At 37.4% G+C, this 16,951-nt stretch overlaps 1 protein-coding gene and 1 long non-coding RNA gene across 6 annotated transcripts in view; one reads left to right on the forward strand and one right to left on the reverse strand.

The window, feature by feature from the left end:
• The first annotated feature begins 10,192 nt into the window (after window positions 1-10,192).
• The window catches only part of LOC125615930, a 19,711-nt gene continuing 12,952 nt past the window's right edge, over window positions 10,193-16,951 (forward strand). Inside the window, exon 1 of the long non-coding RNA XR_007346536.1 lies at window positions 10,193-11,479. This is a non-coding gene — a long non-coding RNA (uncharacterized LOC125615930). The remainder of the gene's footprint in view (window positions 11,480-16,951) is intronic.
• Window positions 13,597-16,951, reverse strand: part of Frmd3 (FERM domain containing 3) — a 267,360-nt gene continuing 264,005 nt past the window's right edge. For 4 of the 5 annotated variants that reach the window (XM_015506082.2, XM_048800413.1, XM_048800414.1 and 1 more), the window contains one exon: window positions 15,167-16,951. This exon is cut by the window's right edge and continues 1,825 nt beyond it. Coding sequence is in view for 1 of the 5 variants with exons in the window: in XM_015506081.2 (XP_015361567.2) it covers window positions 13,805-13,818 (14 nt within the window). In the remaining 4 variants the exon portion in view is untranslated. Of the gene's footprint in view, window positions 13,819-15,166 lie in introns of those variants that run through there. The other variant, XM_015506081.2, reaches the window with a different exon arrangement.

A 16,951-nucleotide genomic window follows, 5' to 3' on the forward strand; every position in this document is an offset into this window, starting at 1 on the left:
GCATTTTTTCATATATTTGTTGATTGATTATATATCCTCTTCTGAGAAGTGTCTGTTTAGGTCCTTGGCCCATTTGTTGGTTGGGTTATTTGGGTTTTTTGTTTGTTTGTTTGTTTTTGTTTTTGGGGTTTTTTGTTGTTGTTGTTTGTTTATTTTTTTTTTTTTTTGTGCTTAGCTTTTTGAGTTCTTTATATACCCTAGAGATTATTGCTCCATCTGATGTGTGAGGGGTAAAAATTTGCTCCAGGATGTAGGCTCTCTGTTCACCTCACAGATTGTTTCTTTTGCTGAGAAGAAACTTTTTAGTGTGACTTCATTCCATTTATTGATTCCTGGTTTTAATTTTTGCACTATAGGAGTCTTATTAAGGAAGTTGGGCCTAATCCCACAGGATGAATTGTGACTCCCGCTGCTAGGGCTATGATACACAGCATTTCTCACTTTTATTTCCCATGGAAACTTTTTCTCACATCAACTCTCAGACCAGCTGTTCTGCAGAACATGCTCTGGTGCTGAGAGCCATAGCCAAGTAGAAATGACACATGGTATTTTGGTTTGAAAGGTGACCCTGCTCAGGGATTAGGGCAGCTCCAGGTTTAGGGTGGATCCTGCTGGATTAGGGTGGCTCTGGGTTTAGGGTGGCTCCAGGTTTAGGGTGGATCCTGCTGGGAATAGGGCATATCCTGCTGCCTCAGGCGCCCACTCCGTGGAGTTCTCCCGGGTTCTGATAGTATTGGTAAGCAGATCCCCAGGGGGAGGGAGAGTATTTTTCCCAGAACGTGCGAGTTCGGGAATAAAGAGTTGCTGTTTAAATCTACAAGGCTTTTGTGGTGGCTCGGTTATTTTGTGCCCAGCCAGACTGCGGCACTCTGGAAAACCCTAACCTGGAGTGACAGGGACTTCCCCAAGCAGTTTCTGTGCGGTAGGATGGTACAGACTGTAGACACTTCTGGTTTTGTCAATGTTGCAAACCAGATTTGAGCTGCCTTCTTTAGGAGAGGGTTGGAAGTGTTCTTTTGAAACAGAGATTGAAGAATTAGCCTGGCAGTGAGGACATATGAAGGTTTTTGTGTCAGGTTTTCGGCATTCTTTTGTTTATTCAATTCTCACCACTACTCTCTGAGATAGATCTTGGTTATCTCCATTTTATAGACAGACTGACACTCACAAATTACTCAAAGTACCACATCCAAGCTCCTTAGCCAGGAAGCTATAGAACTGATATATGGAGCCAGAGGCTTTCTTTTTTCTCCTCCTCCTCCTCCTCCTCCTCCTCCTCCTCCTCTTCCTCCTCCTCCTCCTCCTCCTCCTCCTCTTCCTCCTCCTCCTCCTCCTCCTATTTCCAGGCATAGCACCTTGCAGCCAGCACGGACTGGGAGAATTGATTTCATTTTCTTCATCACCTGAGTAATTGATATTAATGATTAAGATGATAGCACAATCAGGTTTTAAATAGTGAGTGGAAGAAAGCCCCATGTTGGTTTTTTGTTTGGCAGGATGCAATCCTTATTCAAAAGTTAAATGGTCATGAAAAATTTGGAAATTAGTTTTCCTGGAAACTCACTTGCAAATAAAGGGAAACCTCAGTCAAGGAAAGATACTAAAATTAAAGAAAAGCATCCTGGTTGCATAGAAAAAAAATGTTGGAGAGGAGAATAGTGCACCTGACTTCCTCTTGTTCTTTAAGCAGATAATATCATTACTTATGGAATTCTCCTCTGGAAGTAAGCAGACCATTTTCTTTAAACTAGAAGTAGCATGTCTACCAAAGGACTCAGCCAAGGTTAGTATGACTAAATTGGAGAGTGGCAGGGAAATCCATGTGTAATCCAATGAAGAGAGAAGTTTGCACCCAATTTAAATTTGATCTGTATATTACAGGCCACATATTTGGAAACTTAATACTCTGGAAGGGATCCTCCATGTAGGCTGGAGGCCAGAGATCTGATCATCATGCTGTTTAGAGAAGCCAAAAATCAACAGTTGAAAAGTGGAGCTGACTTTGAATGTGGTTGGACTATGCCCAGAAGCCTCTGGGATAACCAGCAGCTGTTCAGGGGCAAGATTCCAAGACTGTGTGTCAGAATTGGATACTTGCAGCCAACTCAGACTTAAAAGTTGGGAAGGGAGGAATGCCAATGCAGTCAGGTAAAGTAGGTTCATCCCCAAAATGAGAACCCTATACTACATGGGGAAAGTTGGAAGTGGGCAGATGTCAGTCACAAAACCTAGTATAATAACAGATGGGTTATTTTTGTTGTGAGAAATCACATAGCAAAGCACTCTGAGAGACCCTCTGCTCAGTCCCTTTGCTGTATATTAAAGAACTTTGCATTATTTCAATTCTGAAAAAAATTTAAATCCAAAGTTAGCATTATGTATTTCTAGGTAGTATAATCATGAATAATTTTCTTTAGCTCTTTAAAACTTTATTTTTCAAGTTGATCCCCACCGATTTGGATTCTTTTCATAATCAAATGTTTTCATTAGAAAGTAGTATCTCTCTTATAATTAAAGAGCCAAAAGAAGTGAATTTTAGAGAATAAGTAGGAGAAAAGCTTGACTTTTTTGTTTATAATGACAGAAAACAGGAAGGCAAAAATATCTAGATCTAGGAAGACTTAGGACAACCCAAAGAAATTATCCCAGGAAGATAAAGGAGACACCTGGGTGGATTGGACTCTGCTGTAAGTGCCAATGTGAAAAAAATATTTGAAGATGGTGTTGATTACACCCCCAGTGTCATTTAATAGTACTTCTACAACACATTGGAACCAAGATACAGAATTTTAAATCTTAAATATAAAAGATAAAATTTTATCAGCAGTACATCTCTAATGGCATGAAGTGTGTTATTTATTCTTTATCTGTGGACAAATATTGTTTATTGCTAAAACTAAACTGTTTCCAATAACATTAAATAGTCTCAAAACTTTCTGACAAATAGATGGGAAGGGAAAGTATTTGGTTATAACAAAGCCACTCAACTTCATGTATTCCTTATAAAATATGTTACAAAAATAACCTAATGAAATATAAGCCAATTATATTTTGTAGTAACTATATTGAGATATAGCTCACATACTATAAAATACATAGCATACAACTTATATTATTCTTTAGCATATTCACAAAGTCATGCAACTATCACCACTATATACTTCTAGGAAATTTTCATCACCTACTAAAGAAATTTTGTATCCATTACCATTATCAGTTATTCTCCATTCCCTTCATCCATGGCCCTGGGAAATCTTAACCTATTTTCTGACTATAGATCTTTTTATTCTAGACATTTTGTATAAATAGATCTGTCTTTTTTAATTACAGCCATTCTGGTGAGTGTGAAGTGGTACCTCATTGTGGATTTGATTGGCATTTCTTTTTTTTTTTTTTTAAGAGATAGACTCTCTCTTTTTAAAAAATATTTATTTTTTAGTTGTAGTTGGACACAATACCTTTATTTTATTTATTTATCTTTATGTGGTGCTGAGAATCAAACCCAGGGCCTCTTACATGCTAGGTGAGTGCTCTACCACTGAGCCACAACCCCAGCCCTGATTGGCATTTCTTCAATGACTTATGAAACTAAGCATCTATGAGTTTACTGCCATTTATATAGTTTCTTTGGAGAAAAGTCTCTGTAATACTTTGCACATTTCAGAATATTAGGTTATTTATGTGTTTTTAAATTTTATTTTAGTTGTTAATAGACCTTTATTTTATTTATTTATATGCAGTGCTTAGAATCAAACCTAGTAGTGCCTCACACATGCCAAGCAAATGCACTACTGCTGAGCCCAGCTCCAGGTCCTATTTATGTTTTTATTAGTGAGCTGCAAGCATTCTTCACATATTATGATACAGATCCCCTCGAAGATATATGATTTGCAAATATTATCTCCCCTTCAGTGAGTTGTCTTTTCAGTTTTTAGTGGTGCTCTTTGAAGTGCAAAGTTTTAAAATTTGTCCATTTTTGTCCAATTCGTCTATTTTTTCTTTCATCACTAATACTTTTCTGTTATATCTAAGAACCACTCCCTAACCAAGGGTGACAAGATATTCTCTCATGTATCTCCTATGCATTGTCTAGTTTTAGTACTTACAAGAAGGTCTGTGATTTATTTTGTGTTATTTTTTGTTTGTATGAGGAATGGGTACAACTCCATTATTCTGCATGTGGGCATTCAGTTGTTATAAAGCCTTCCATTTTGAGTTGTCTTGGAACCTGGGTTGAAAATCAATTGTCTGTGTATATGTTCTCATTTACTCTAAGAATTTTAAATCTCCTCCTTGATGTCCCATTGCTAATTCAGTAGCATATTGTTTAGTATCCAGGTGATGGAGAAATTTTTATTTTTTATTTTCTCGTTGATTTCCAATTTCATTCCATTATGATCTGATAAAATGCAAGGTAGTAACTCTACTTTTTTGTATTTGCTAAGAGTTGCTTTGTGGCATATTATGTGGTCTATTTTAGAGAAGGATCCATTTGCTGCTAAGAAGAAAGTGTATCCACTTGATGCAGGTTGAAATATTTTATATATGTCAGTTAAGTCTAAGGTATTGATTGTATTATTGAATTCTATACTTTCTTTATTAAACTTTTGTTTTGAAGATGTATTCAGTGGTGAGAGAGGTGTGTTAAAGTCACCCAAGATTATTGTGTTGTGGTCAATTTGACTCTTGAACTTAAGAAGAATTTATTTGATGAACATAGCTGCACTATTATTTGGGGCATATATATTTATGATTGTTATGTCTTGTTGGTGTATGGTTCCCTTGAGCAGTATGTAATGTCCATCTTTATCCCTTTTCATTAACTTTGGCTTGAAGTCTACTTTATTTGATATAAGGATGGAGACCCCTGCTTGCTTCTGTAGTCCATGTGAGTGCTATGATTTTTCCCAACCTTTCACCTTCAGACTGTGTATGTCTTTTCCTATCAGATGAGTCTCCTGTAGGAAGCATATAGTTGGATCTTTTTTTTAAATCCAGTCTGCTAGCCTGTGTCTTTTGATTGGTGAGTTTAAGCCATTAACATTCAGGGTTATTATTGAGACATGGTTTGTATTTCCAGCCATATTTGTTTATTTTTGTTATTTAACTTGACTTGATTTCCTTCTCTGATTAGTTTTTCCTTTAGGCTACTACCTCACTCTGTTGATTTTCATTGTTGTTTTTCATTTCCTTTTCATGGAGTATTTTGCCAAGGATGTTTTGTAGTGCCAGTTTTCTAGCTATAAATCCTTTTAACTTTTGTTTATCCTGGAAGATTTTTATTTCATCTTCAAATCTGAAGCTTAATTTTGCTGGATACAAGATTCTTATTTGGCACCCATTTTCTTTCAGTGCTTGATATATATTGTTCCAAGATCTTCTATCTTTCAGGGTCTGTGTATAAAAATCTGCTGTTATCCTAATTGGTTTTCCCCTATATGTAATCTGATTCCTTTCTCTCATGGCTTTCAAAATTCTCTCCTTATTCCATATGTTGGGCAATTTTATTATAATGTGCCTTGGTATGGATCTGTTGTGATTTTGTACATTTGTGTCCTGTAGGCTTCTTGAATTTGGATTTCCAATTCATTCTTCATGTTTGGGATTTTTTTATGATATTATTTCATTGAATAGATTATTCATTCCTTTGGTTTGGACCTCTATGCCTTCCTCTATCCCAATAACTCTTAAATTTGGACTTATTATGCTATCCCATAATTCTTGAATGTTCTGCTCATAGTTTCTTACTATTATTTCTGTGTGGTCTTTATTCTTTTCAAGATTTTATATTTTATCTTCATTGTCTGATGTCCTGTTTTCTAAGTGGTCTACTCTGTTGGTGATGCTTTCATTTGAGCCTTTCATTTGGTTTATTGTTTTTTTTTTTCCTTTCAAGGATTTCTGTTTGTTTGTTTTTAAGAACCTCTAACTCCCTGTTGAGGTGATCTTTTGCTTCTTGGATCTGTTTATGTAGCTCCTTGTCGAAGTGATCTTTCACTGCTTTTATTTGCTCTCCTATGTTTTCCTTGAGTTCACAGAACATTTTAACCATGTATGTCCTAAACTCTTTTTCTGTCATTTTTTCTTCTGTGACTGCCAATGATTCTAATGATGCGGTGTCTTGATTTGTTGTGGTAATTTCTTTCCTTGTCCTTTCATGTTGCTTGTGTGTCTTCCTTTCTAGCTCTGTGGGTCTGGGATGTTATTGTTTTTACCCTATAGGTTTGTAGTACTCTTGTAGGGTTCCAAGATCCCTCCTGTGTGGAGAAGGACAAAATTAACTGACCCCAATATCCACAATATATCACCTATGAATAATTTGTTGTTATTAAGACATTTACAGTTTAGTCACAATGTTCAGAAATGTTGGATTTTAGATAATATTGAATCCAATATTATCTAAAATATAATCAGTAGTTTCATTAAAAAGTTTTTAGTTTCTGACAGTGGACAATGAAACTGGGGGTGGGAAGTAGGACAATATGCTGAGGGGGAAAGATTTGAGGGTATAGAGTTAGTATGTCTTAGGAAATGTGAAAGAGAAATCTAATGAAGAGAATAGACAGGAAGTAATTTAGGGTAGACAAGTACGTGGGATGACAGTAGCGTACATAAAACAAACATATATGTATTTAGAGAAATACAGGATGTTAAAATAGTAAAATTTGGAGGGGGGAAGAAAAATGAAAGAAGAAAAAAGGCATATACAATATCTCTGTATTATATCATTTAGATGACTCAGTCCTCAAAATCGTATTTCATGCAAAGTTCTTGGTTTCACATATGTTGGGTATGTGAGGTCTGGAGGATAGAGGGGTAGAAGAGAGAGAGAAAAAAAACTCGAAAGAAGGAACCAGGGTTGTTGCTAGTTTTAGAGATCTGTTTCTTTTCTGTTTCTCTTCTCATCCAATAGGTGGGGTTCTGTTTTAAGCTGGCGTCTTTGCCTTCAGGATGTTGTAGGTAACCAGGGTGGGTAGGTAACCAGGGTGGGAAGACCCATCCCTGTGTAGGGCATCTGGAAGCAGGGAGTGCCACCCGCCATTCTCTGCAGGGAGGCTGCACCTCACGGGTCTCTTTTTGGGACTGCTCGTCTAACTTGAGCACCCAATATTGTCTCCCTCTCTTGCCTGGAGATTTCTCAGCTCCTGGTCTCTCTGTTAGGCTCCAAACTTTAGTTCCATCCCTTCCCTCCCACTCAGCTGGTCCCACCTGTAGTCCTCTCACACCCAGGCTCACACCAAGTGAGCAGCACTGTGGTCGCACTGCACACCTGCCCAACTGGAAGCTGTTTTTGTGTTAAGTGGTCACTTTGCCAAGGTCACCGTTGGGGTGGGGGGGAGTTTGATACCTGGTACCTGGCCAGATAGAGATCTGATCCGAGAGCTGAGAGCTGCCCCCATCCAAATATGGTGAGAAAGGTTATCCAAGATGGAGTCAGTCGGCTTTCAGTGCCGGGGAGTCTAGTGGGGTGGGGGAGCCAAGCATTGTGCAGTGGGTAGGTAGTCACCGAATAACCTGTGAGAGTGGATTGCAGTCAATTGCTAATATATTTATGAGTTTATTTTGGACTCAAAATTCTATTCCATGGGATCTATGTATTTTTACATACTGATTCTATTATTGTAACTTTGCATGAAGTTTTAAAATTGGGAAGTGTGAGTCTTTCAATTATTTTTTTTAAAGATTGTTTTGGCTCTTCTGAGACTCTTGCATTTCCATATGAGTTTTGAGGACCAGCTTATTAATTTCTACATCATAGGAAGCTTAAATTTTGAAAGGATTGCATGAATCTATAAATCACTTTGAGGAATATTGACATCCTAAAAAGTATTAATTCTTCTAATTCACAAACATGGGATGTCTTTCCAGTCATTTAGATCTCCTTTTCTTAAATGGAGTGTTTACAATGTGTTTTTATACTTTTGCAAAATTTATTGCTGATTATTTTTTGTTTCTGACTGAAAATGTTTTCTTCTTAAACTCATTGTTTCATTTTTCACTGATAGTGTGTAGAAATATAATTGATTTTTGTATAATGATCTTGTACCCTGTGAAGTTATTGAACTCATTTATTATCTTCAATTTGGAAAATTTCAGCCATTATTTCTTAAATATTCTTTCTTCCCCTTTCTCTTTCTTCTGTCCTTCTGGGATTCTCGTTATGTGGATGTTGGTATGCTTGATTGTGTTCCATAGGTTCCTGAAGCTCTGATCATTTTTCTTCAGTTTTCATTTTCTTCTCATGCTGGTTAATCTCAATTGGTTTTTCATCAACTTTGCTGATTATTTTTTACTTCATATATGCTATTGAACTCCACTAGTGAATTTTTCATTCTGATTATTACTTCTTTTCAACTCCAAAATTTGTTTGGTTCTTTTTGTTATAATTTCTGTATCTTTACTGATCTTTTTAATGAGGTATTATTATTCTCATGCTTTTTTTTTTGGCTCTTTAGATATAGTTTCCTTTTATTTATTGAAAAAATTTAGCATAGCTGATTGAAAGTCTTTGTCCAATATGTCAAAAGTCTGTGTCAAATCCTAGGTGTTAAATTTTTATTTTCACACATTTGTTTTCATGAATAGACATCTTGTTTAATCCAATTTATTTAGCGATGCTTGAAAAAGATTAGCCATAAATTTAGATAGTTCTGTCACTCCTAATCTTCAAAAAGAAAGAGACAATCTTTCCTGTAAGATAAGATTGTCACTATATATATGGTTTTAAATTCCTCAAAGAAAGAAAAATTTGCTGTAGACATTTGGCTTTCACATTTTAATCTTTTCTGATTCCAGGTGTTTGTTCTGTGCCTTCTACCTTATTTTCCTCTAACCCAACCAAGGACAACTTTGGGAATTTGTGGGACTCAGTGAAAGATGAAAATGTAGAACCCGTGTTCAAAAACACAGGGGAAACGTGAAGTTAAAGATATCAAAATATAAAAAATTTTATTTAAAACAAAATTTTATTATTTATAAAATATGGAAAAGTGGTAATACATAGTAACAACAATTATGTTGTATAGTATTACAAATTACACAAATAAGATTTTGAAGTCATAATTTTATACTACAATAAATAATGATACTTTATTACATATACATATATATGTATATAAATATCTTGATTAATCATAAATTTTTTCTTCTTTTTCACTTTTCTGAAGATTCTTTTATTAGGCCATTAAAACTTATTCTTTTAGTAACTTCATTTTCAATTACTATAATTTAAGAGGAACATCAGTGACTCCTGAAAATAATCACAAATAAGATGAAAAATAATTTTTGGTAATTTTTTAATTCTGAGAAGGATCTTTCTTATGATATGATTGTTACTGGAGCTGGTTAGAGACTCTAACAACATTAGGATAAATCTCTGATAATTACTTTGAAATATAAAGTTTAATACACTGAAACCTGATGGTTTTTGCAGAACAATTTCTCTTAAAAGATTTAACTCTTCTTACAAATTTTTATAAGTCAAAGTTTAGTTTGAAATATTCATTTACATAATGTCTGTTATTGTCTGAATATTATGTGTTCCCCAAAAGGAATGGTCAGAGGAAAAATGATTAGATTATGAGATCTGTGACCTAATCAGTGCATCCTAGTTTGAATGGACTGCCTGAGTAGTAACTATAGGCAGATAGGGTGTGGCTTCAGGAGATGGGTCACTGGGGGCATGACCCACCTCCTGCATCTTCCCTAGGGCCCCTCTCTCTGCTTCCAGATCTGGCCATGAGGGGAGCAGCTTCCCTCCATCATCCCCTTACCCCATACTATGTTCTGCCCCACCCTGGGCCCAGAGTAATGGAGTTGGCCATCTCTAGACTGAGACCTCTAAAATTGTGGCCCCAAATAAACTTTTCCCCCTCTGAGTTGTTCTTTTGGGGTATTTTGGTCACAGCAATGAAAAAGCTGACTAAAACAACCACATTTCAGTGTTTTCTTTGACATTTCTTATAACTCATGAATATTTTATGAGAAACTAAAAGTAATTTCATGATTTGTATGTAATTTTAAAAGCCTGTTTATGAATTCTAGTACTGTCTTCAATTAAAAGAAAAATTAATTTTCAATTTATCTGTTTGTTATAATTGGTCCATGAAAGTGTTTATGTAAAAAAAAAAAGTATTCTTTTCTATAAAATGTGAGGATCTTTTTATTTTATTTATATTTCCAAGACTGGATATTTGCTTTATGATGTGGTAATGGTTTTCAATTCCAGAGATTCTATACTCTTCAGAGAATTTTAGTAACTCCCTGACAGCACTTATAGCATTGTCCATGTGTGCATCTTTATAACATTGTAATTTACTGACAAAATTTACTGCCTGACCGGTGGCAGTACCTTGTCCAGTGCTCAGGCTAGAGAGTTAATATTTGTGCACATATTTCATGGTTGAGCTCCATAGACTGATGGGCAAACTGGCCTCCTACCACGGGTCTTTCTTCTGTCATGTCCCTATGTGGAATTATTCCTTCTCTCCCAGGGCTAGCTTCTGCTGCAGCTTACATCATTGTCATTAACTTGGGCTTCTGTGCTGGTGCAGGCAGCCCTCCAAATCCCTTGTTGCCTCAGACTTCCCCATACATGTGTGTGTGTGTCTGGCATTTGGACCAACTGCTCAGCATGCCTGATGCTCACAACTGCCCAGCTCATATCCTGCATATAGTTCATCTCATCAACTTTACTTAGAAATCACAAATTCAAAGCTGAAATTATTAAAAATATCATAATGGTAATATCAGGACAATAAACCAAGCATTTGTGAGCAGGGTGCAAAGGTAACATGCTCTTGAAATCAGTCTTGAACCCCAGTGTTTCTCAACTAAGGGTGATTTGCCCTTCAAGGGTGGACAACCCTGGGTTATCCTGCATTGGATTCCAATTAAGCCTCTCAAAGAAAGAATAACAGGATGGTTTGGCACCAAAAATAAACACTGATCCAGGTTTTGCACAGTCAAGCACAGTAGGCCATCCCCTGCTCTCTGTGTAGAATTGTCCTTTAGAATCTTCTGGAGCACTCCAGCACAGAACAGCTCCTATACCTGCTTTCTGTACTCCCCTTTCTTAGGAGAGGTATTCTTAGGAGAATACTGGAATAAGGAAAGTTGACAGCTGCTAAGAGCCACAGCCAAGTAATATGATGCATGGCATTTTTGGTTGAAAGGTGATGCCAGCAAGCCATTGAGATGATATGATTATGTTAAGATCTGCATTTATATGGATATTGGACTACTGCTGTCCACCTCGGCCTGCTACGGGAGAGTTCCCATTGGTTGGGGAAGTGCGGTAGGAGGGAATTCCGGAGGAGGAACTTCCTCTTGGGATCCGGGAGAACGGTGGCGTGGGTCGATCGAAAATCTTCCCGGGCTTGTACGGAGCATTGGCGGCAGTTTGTTCCTGCTTGAGTGGCTCGTGATTTTGTGCCCAGCCAGACTGCGGCAGACAGCAACAGAAGTGAAAATTGCCCAGGTAAGTCATTGTTGCTTGAGTAACAGTCCAAAAAGGGTCCATTTTAGGTTGGAATTTCTGGTGTTCTTCTGCATGAAGTCATTCAAGGATCCAAGTTGCTGGCAGCCCTAACTTCCTCAGTTGGTGGCTTAAAGGTCACTGTAGGTGTTGACATCCAATGACAGATGAAGGCTCATACTTCACCCAAGGTTTGGAAGTAATACAGATCATTTCTCCTTTAAATTCCATTGGCCAGAACTCAGGGATATGGCCACATCTAACTATTTGGGGGCTGGAAAATGTAGTCTAAGTCTATGCCAAAATTGAGAGGAAATGACACTGGTAAATCAGCTGACAGCCTCAAGAAATTTTCAAAACTGGGAAATTTGGAATAAAATGTGTACCCGCTGTCTCCAGCCATTCCAAGAGAGGTATGAAAAGTTATGCCTATGACGAGTTTTGGTCTGTTGGGGCAGACTTCCCTAGACCTAGTTTTCTAACTGTGAGTCTTTGTACTCACTAACAGTGTTTGGTTCACATTACAGCTTATGTTCTGGGAAAAGCATCAAATCAATGCCCACAAAACCAACATTTCTCATTATTATCAAGTTAGCTTTCAGTGAAACAGAATCTCAAATGTATTTGGTGTGAATCTGTTACAATTAAGCTAATCATTAATGTTCTATATGTGTACATCAGAAATGTCAACTTTAAGAGTATGGAGATAAAAGCATCATTTAGATTATTTTAATTCTCTCTCCCCCTACCTCACATTAAGCAAGAAATTAAGTCTTATTTATGGTAAACAAATTGAGTGTGTAGCATTAAATATTCAATGCTGGGATGTTTGTTTAAAATTGTCTCCTCAGTAATTTATAATCTCAGGCCAAAACATGATGTAGTTCATTCTGGTGAATTTTAATCTGATTCTTGCTGACAAGTAGGAGAGCTATGACTCTAGAGTAATAATTCTTCCCGTTTTCACTGTGTGAATATTATAGAGAAACACACTAGAGGAATTGTTGAAAGGAAGCATCTAACTGATCATTCAGCCTCAGAGGCAGAGTATCTAGAACATTCCTATCTAATGCTTGTTGCTGTGACATAATCATGAAAAAACACCCACTTCACTCTCTTGAGCCTCGGTTTGGATGAACTCTCTTGTAACCTATGGCCAGGGAGTAGCACAGCTGCATGGCCACCACTGTTCACAGTGGTCTGGTTTGCAACTTTGCAGAATCAAAAGCTCAAGAGTGTCAGCAAATGCAGGTTGATTGAGGAGGAGAGGGAACGCAGGTTGATTGAGGAGGAGAGGGAACTGATTTACACCAAGAAATTACAGGAGTCTGATGCTTAAGTCAGAACACTGGGTTTTTAACTTCTGAGGAATATGGTTGCCACACAAAGTAGAAACTAATACTGGCTGGTTAATATATTCTTTCTCTTGAAGAACAGTCTCTGGAAAACCAGTGATCACAATCATGATTCTATAGGCACAAAGAATCAAGATAAGGGTTTTAGCTGAAGAAGTTGCTGGAATTTGAAAGCCCTGTTTCAATCCTTATTTCTACAGAGAGGATGTTGTTATTAATTTTCCTTTGCAACCAGGAAAATGGCTTTGGATATTTCTTTAAAGAGATATGTAGGGAGGGTAAGCATCAACTAAAGGTAAAGAATAGGGATGTACCACTCCAACCAACGTCTATTCTTTACTAATTTTCCTTTTTTGGAGGCTCTGGGATTCAATCCAGGAACACTTTACCATTGAACTACATCCACAGTCCTTTTATTTTTTTAATTTTTTTTTGGGGGGGGGGCGATAGGGTCTTGCTAAATTGCTGAGACTTCCTCAAACTGGGAATTCTCCTGCCTCAGCCTCCTGGGTTACCAAGATTATAGGCATATGCCACTGTGCCCTGTTCTTTACTAATATTCATTTCCAGGTTCTTATTCTATTGGCAAGGCCCATGTTTGTAACAGACATTCCCTGATGTTTGTAGCAGACATTCCCTCAGCAAGGAGCAAACTTCTCCACTCCTTCCTTGTCTGTAATATTGTAGGTTGGAGACTCTAAATATTAACCACCATCCTACCCACCGCTATCTAGTTCCACTAGATAAAAGATACAATGGCCAGAATAAGGTTAAAGTCAGCTTTATTAATGGATTGGAAATGGATTGGAGATCACAGCTGGGATCTGAGGTTCCTTTCTTCCTCTCCAGAGTGATGACAGCTGAGCCCACTGGGTAGGCCCACCAAACTTACCCACCCAGTCACAGACCGAGGCTGGAACATGGAGAGCCGATCCTGGCTGGGCCCACCACGAACAGGTCCTGCTGGGTCTGTTTATGGCACGGAGACTGGAAGCCCAAAATCAGGTCCAAGATAGAGAGAAAGAGAAGAAGCAGGAGGACAAGTAAGCAGGGACCTTTAGCACATTATCTCCACCCAGTAGAGAAAGAAGGCCAAAAGAGACCCAAATCCCATCAGTCACAATCATCCCAGAAATCACCCCAAAGATGGAAGCCTCTCCCCAGTACTTTTCTCCATGTTGGGCTTGTTGGTGGGTGATCCTTCCTCTGTTTGACTCAGCAGAAAATGAGGGGATTTAGGAGATTTCACTCAGAGGTGAGGTTGAATAAGTGGCCAAAGGTCATTTTTTTGTTAGTCTTTTCGGTCATCAGAGAATAACCCAAACAAAAGCACTGGCTGGAGCCAGGACCACAGGTGCATAGGTCACCTCACCCCTGGGCACTAACCACCGAATTCCTTTTCTCCCCTCTACTCCCATCCTTCTGAAGGTTGCTGAGTAAGAACTTGACAGGCTTAAAAGGCCACCATAGCTAGGGGCCAATTCTCCTTGACATCCGAGGGTTTTCTTCCTGTAAGCTCCTCTTTTCATTCAAAGTAACACCTCCTGATTTAATGTTCAAGTATGGAGTTGTAATCATTGGGCCAATCCTCAGTAGAAGACCTGGCAAGGTTAGTTTGTATGGAGGGGAGGATGGACATGGAATAGCTGATTCCTCTATGGCTTTGACAAAAAAAGAGATCTAAAGGCAAGTGTCACAGAGTTGAGAGTCTAAAGCAACTCTCGCTGGCTGCCTTTCCTGGCAAGTAAGGAGGACTTAATTTCTTAATTTTTCCTCCTAATTTTGTTTATTCTTTTCTATTTCTCTAGTGTTTTGTGCTTTTTTAAATTTTCAGTACTTGGTTTGAACCCAGGGCCTGGGGCATGCTAGGCAAGTGCTCTCCTTCTAAACTACATCTTCAACTCTTTTTATTTCTTATTTTGAGATAGGGTCTTACTAGGTTGCTAAGGCTGGTCTTGAACTTGCCATCATTTTGTTTCAGCCTCCAGAGTAGGTAGGATCACAGGTATGCACCACCATGCTCAGCTCTCTAATTAATACTATTACTAATATATTTTGGAGGCACTGGGGATTGAATCCAGGGAGACTTTACCACTGAACTACATTACACCATATTTTTCTTTAATATTTGAGCATATATCCAGGGCTAATATTCCTGCTTTGGGCCTGGGTGACTTCTGCAGAGAGTTAATCTCATCTATTACCTGTGATTCTTTTCATATTATCACCATTGAAAGGTGACTCAATTTATGTTCCTAAAGGGAAACCTTCTATAGTTTCCATTAAGATGACTACACAACTGTACTTTAAATAAAATTGAATGATTGCAAAAAAATTATTTTACCCCAGAGTATTTTTATTAGGGATTCCTGCCACCATATTAACATATAAAACAATCTGGATGTTGACAGAGAAATGCAGATTTCACTATACAAAGGTAAGGCTCCATCACAGTATCATGACCCCCATCTCTCTAGTATTTCAATAAAATCAATTGTGTTTTGAATTTTCCCCAGAGTTATATTTAAAAATATTAGACAAACCACAAGTAATACTCCAAATACATAACATTTTACAATATGGTCCAAGCACAGATAGAAATACATGATACTTTACCTACATTATTTTCATAATCCCACTTGCATTAGCACTAAAGACAAGGTTGTGTGTGTATATGTATTTGCCATATGCATGCATGTGTGTACAAATCCACAAAGGTACACACAGCAGTCTTTATGAAAAATTCAAATCTTTGAAGCTGTGGTTTTTACCCACCATGATATCTGAGAGGGAAAGGAACAACAACATGTCACAAATTCTTCAACTGGGTCAAAATAAGCATAACTATGTGTGAAAGGCATATTGGTTGTGTCTATACAAATACATATATACAGATTTATATATAAACACATATACTGATAATATGGAATATACATATACCCACACACGTGCTTTGAACTCTGTGTCTTACTACTACTTATACCATCTCCCTTTTGAAGCAGTCTCCACATTTGATGCAGGCAAGTGGTGACTAACACAACTTAAGTGGGTATTTTTAAAAGGCTCTGATTCTAAACCAGAATCCAATTTTGCTCTGGATGGCTATTATTTAAATCAAGTAGATCCTATTCTGTCAACTCTGTAACCTGAAAACATCTTCAATAAACAAAGAAGTATCTGCCTAAGAGAAAAGAGATGCTAGCTGGAAATGGCATATGTATCTCATGGTTGGATGACATGTGATAATTATCCTGCGTATTTTTCAAATATTTTATGATGAAAAATATAGCACTTCCATAATTTAAATATATTATTTAATATTATTTTTTAAAATTGAGGGCTAGATAATTTGTCTTGGTTAGAATTTCAAAGAAAATGATAGAAAGGGGACTAGATTTGTATAGACTACACTGGAGTACCCTTATGTCAAAAAAGAATAGAACATATTAAAACTTCAATTTCCAAGCTGACTACATGCAAATGTCCAAAATAAATTATTGCAGGTTCCAACCATAGAAAATATACTTCTATATTAGTATAAATCACTGAAAGTCCACCAGAAGAAAACCCTGCAAATATAATAGCAAGTATATATATTATAATGTGTTCAACAGAGGCCTCATGAACTGACTTTCAACATTTACTTTCAAAATTAAATATCTAATAAAGAACTAACAGCTCCATTGACTGAGTTGCCCATTGACTGGAATGCCCAATTTGGAAATTATGCTAATGGTGGCATTGGAGGGTCATTAGGGAGATATTATAGGTGGGCCCCATCTCTATATAAGAAATCCTGCACTCTGTGCTGTAAACCTCAGACCCTTTCTCACTCATACCAAATGTTGGTAAGTACTCTGCATGGGAAAGCATCAGACCCTTTCTATCATGGATTTAATGGTGCGGAGGAAGGTACTACAGGATTTGTCTGTTATCTTATTCTCTACCCAGGCTGAACTGATTTGTCATCTGATGAGCACTCTCATTTTCCCAATGGAAGTCCAATGATGAATAAGTTAAGATTTTAAGGAAACCATGCAAGGAAAGGAGAGTATTACCCACCATAAAGAATAAATCTTGGTATTTATCAAAAAGCCACTCATCACCCCCCCCCCCCCCC

The sequence above is a fragment of the Marmota marmota genome, unplaced genomic scaffold (assembly GCF_001458135.2).
Source record: "Marmota marmota marmota unplaced genomic scaffold, marMar, whole genome shotgun sequence".
NCBI classification, from domain to species: Eukaryota; Metazoa; Chordata; class Mammalia; order Rodentia; family Sciuridae; genus Marmota; species Marmota marmota.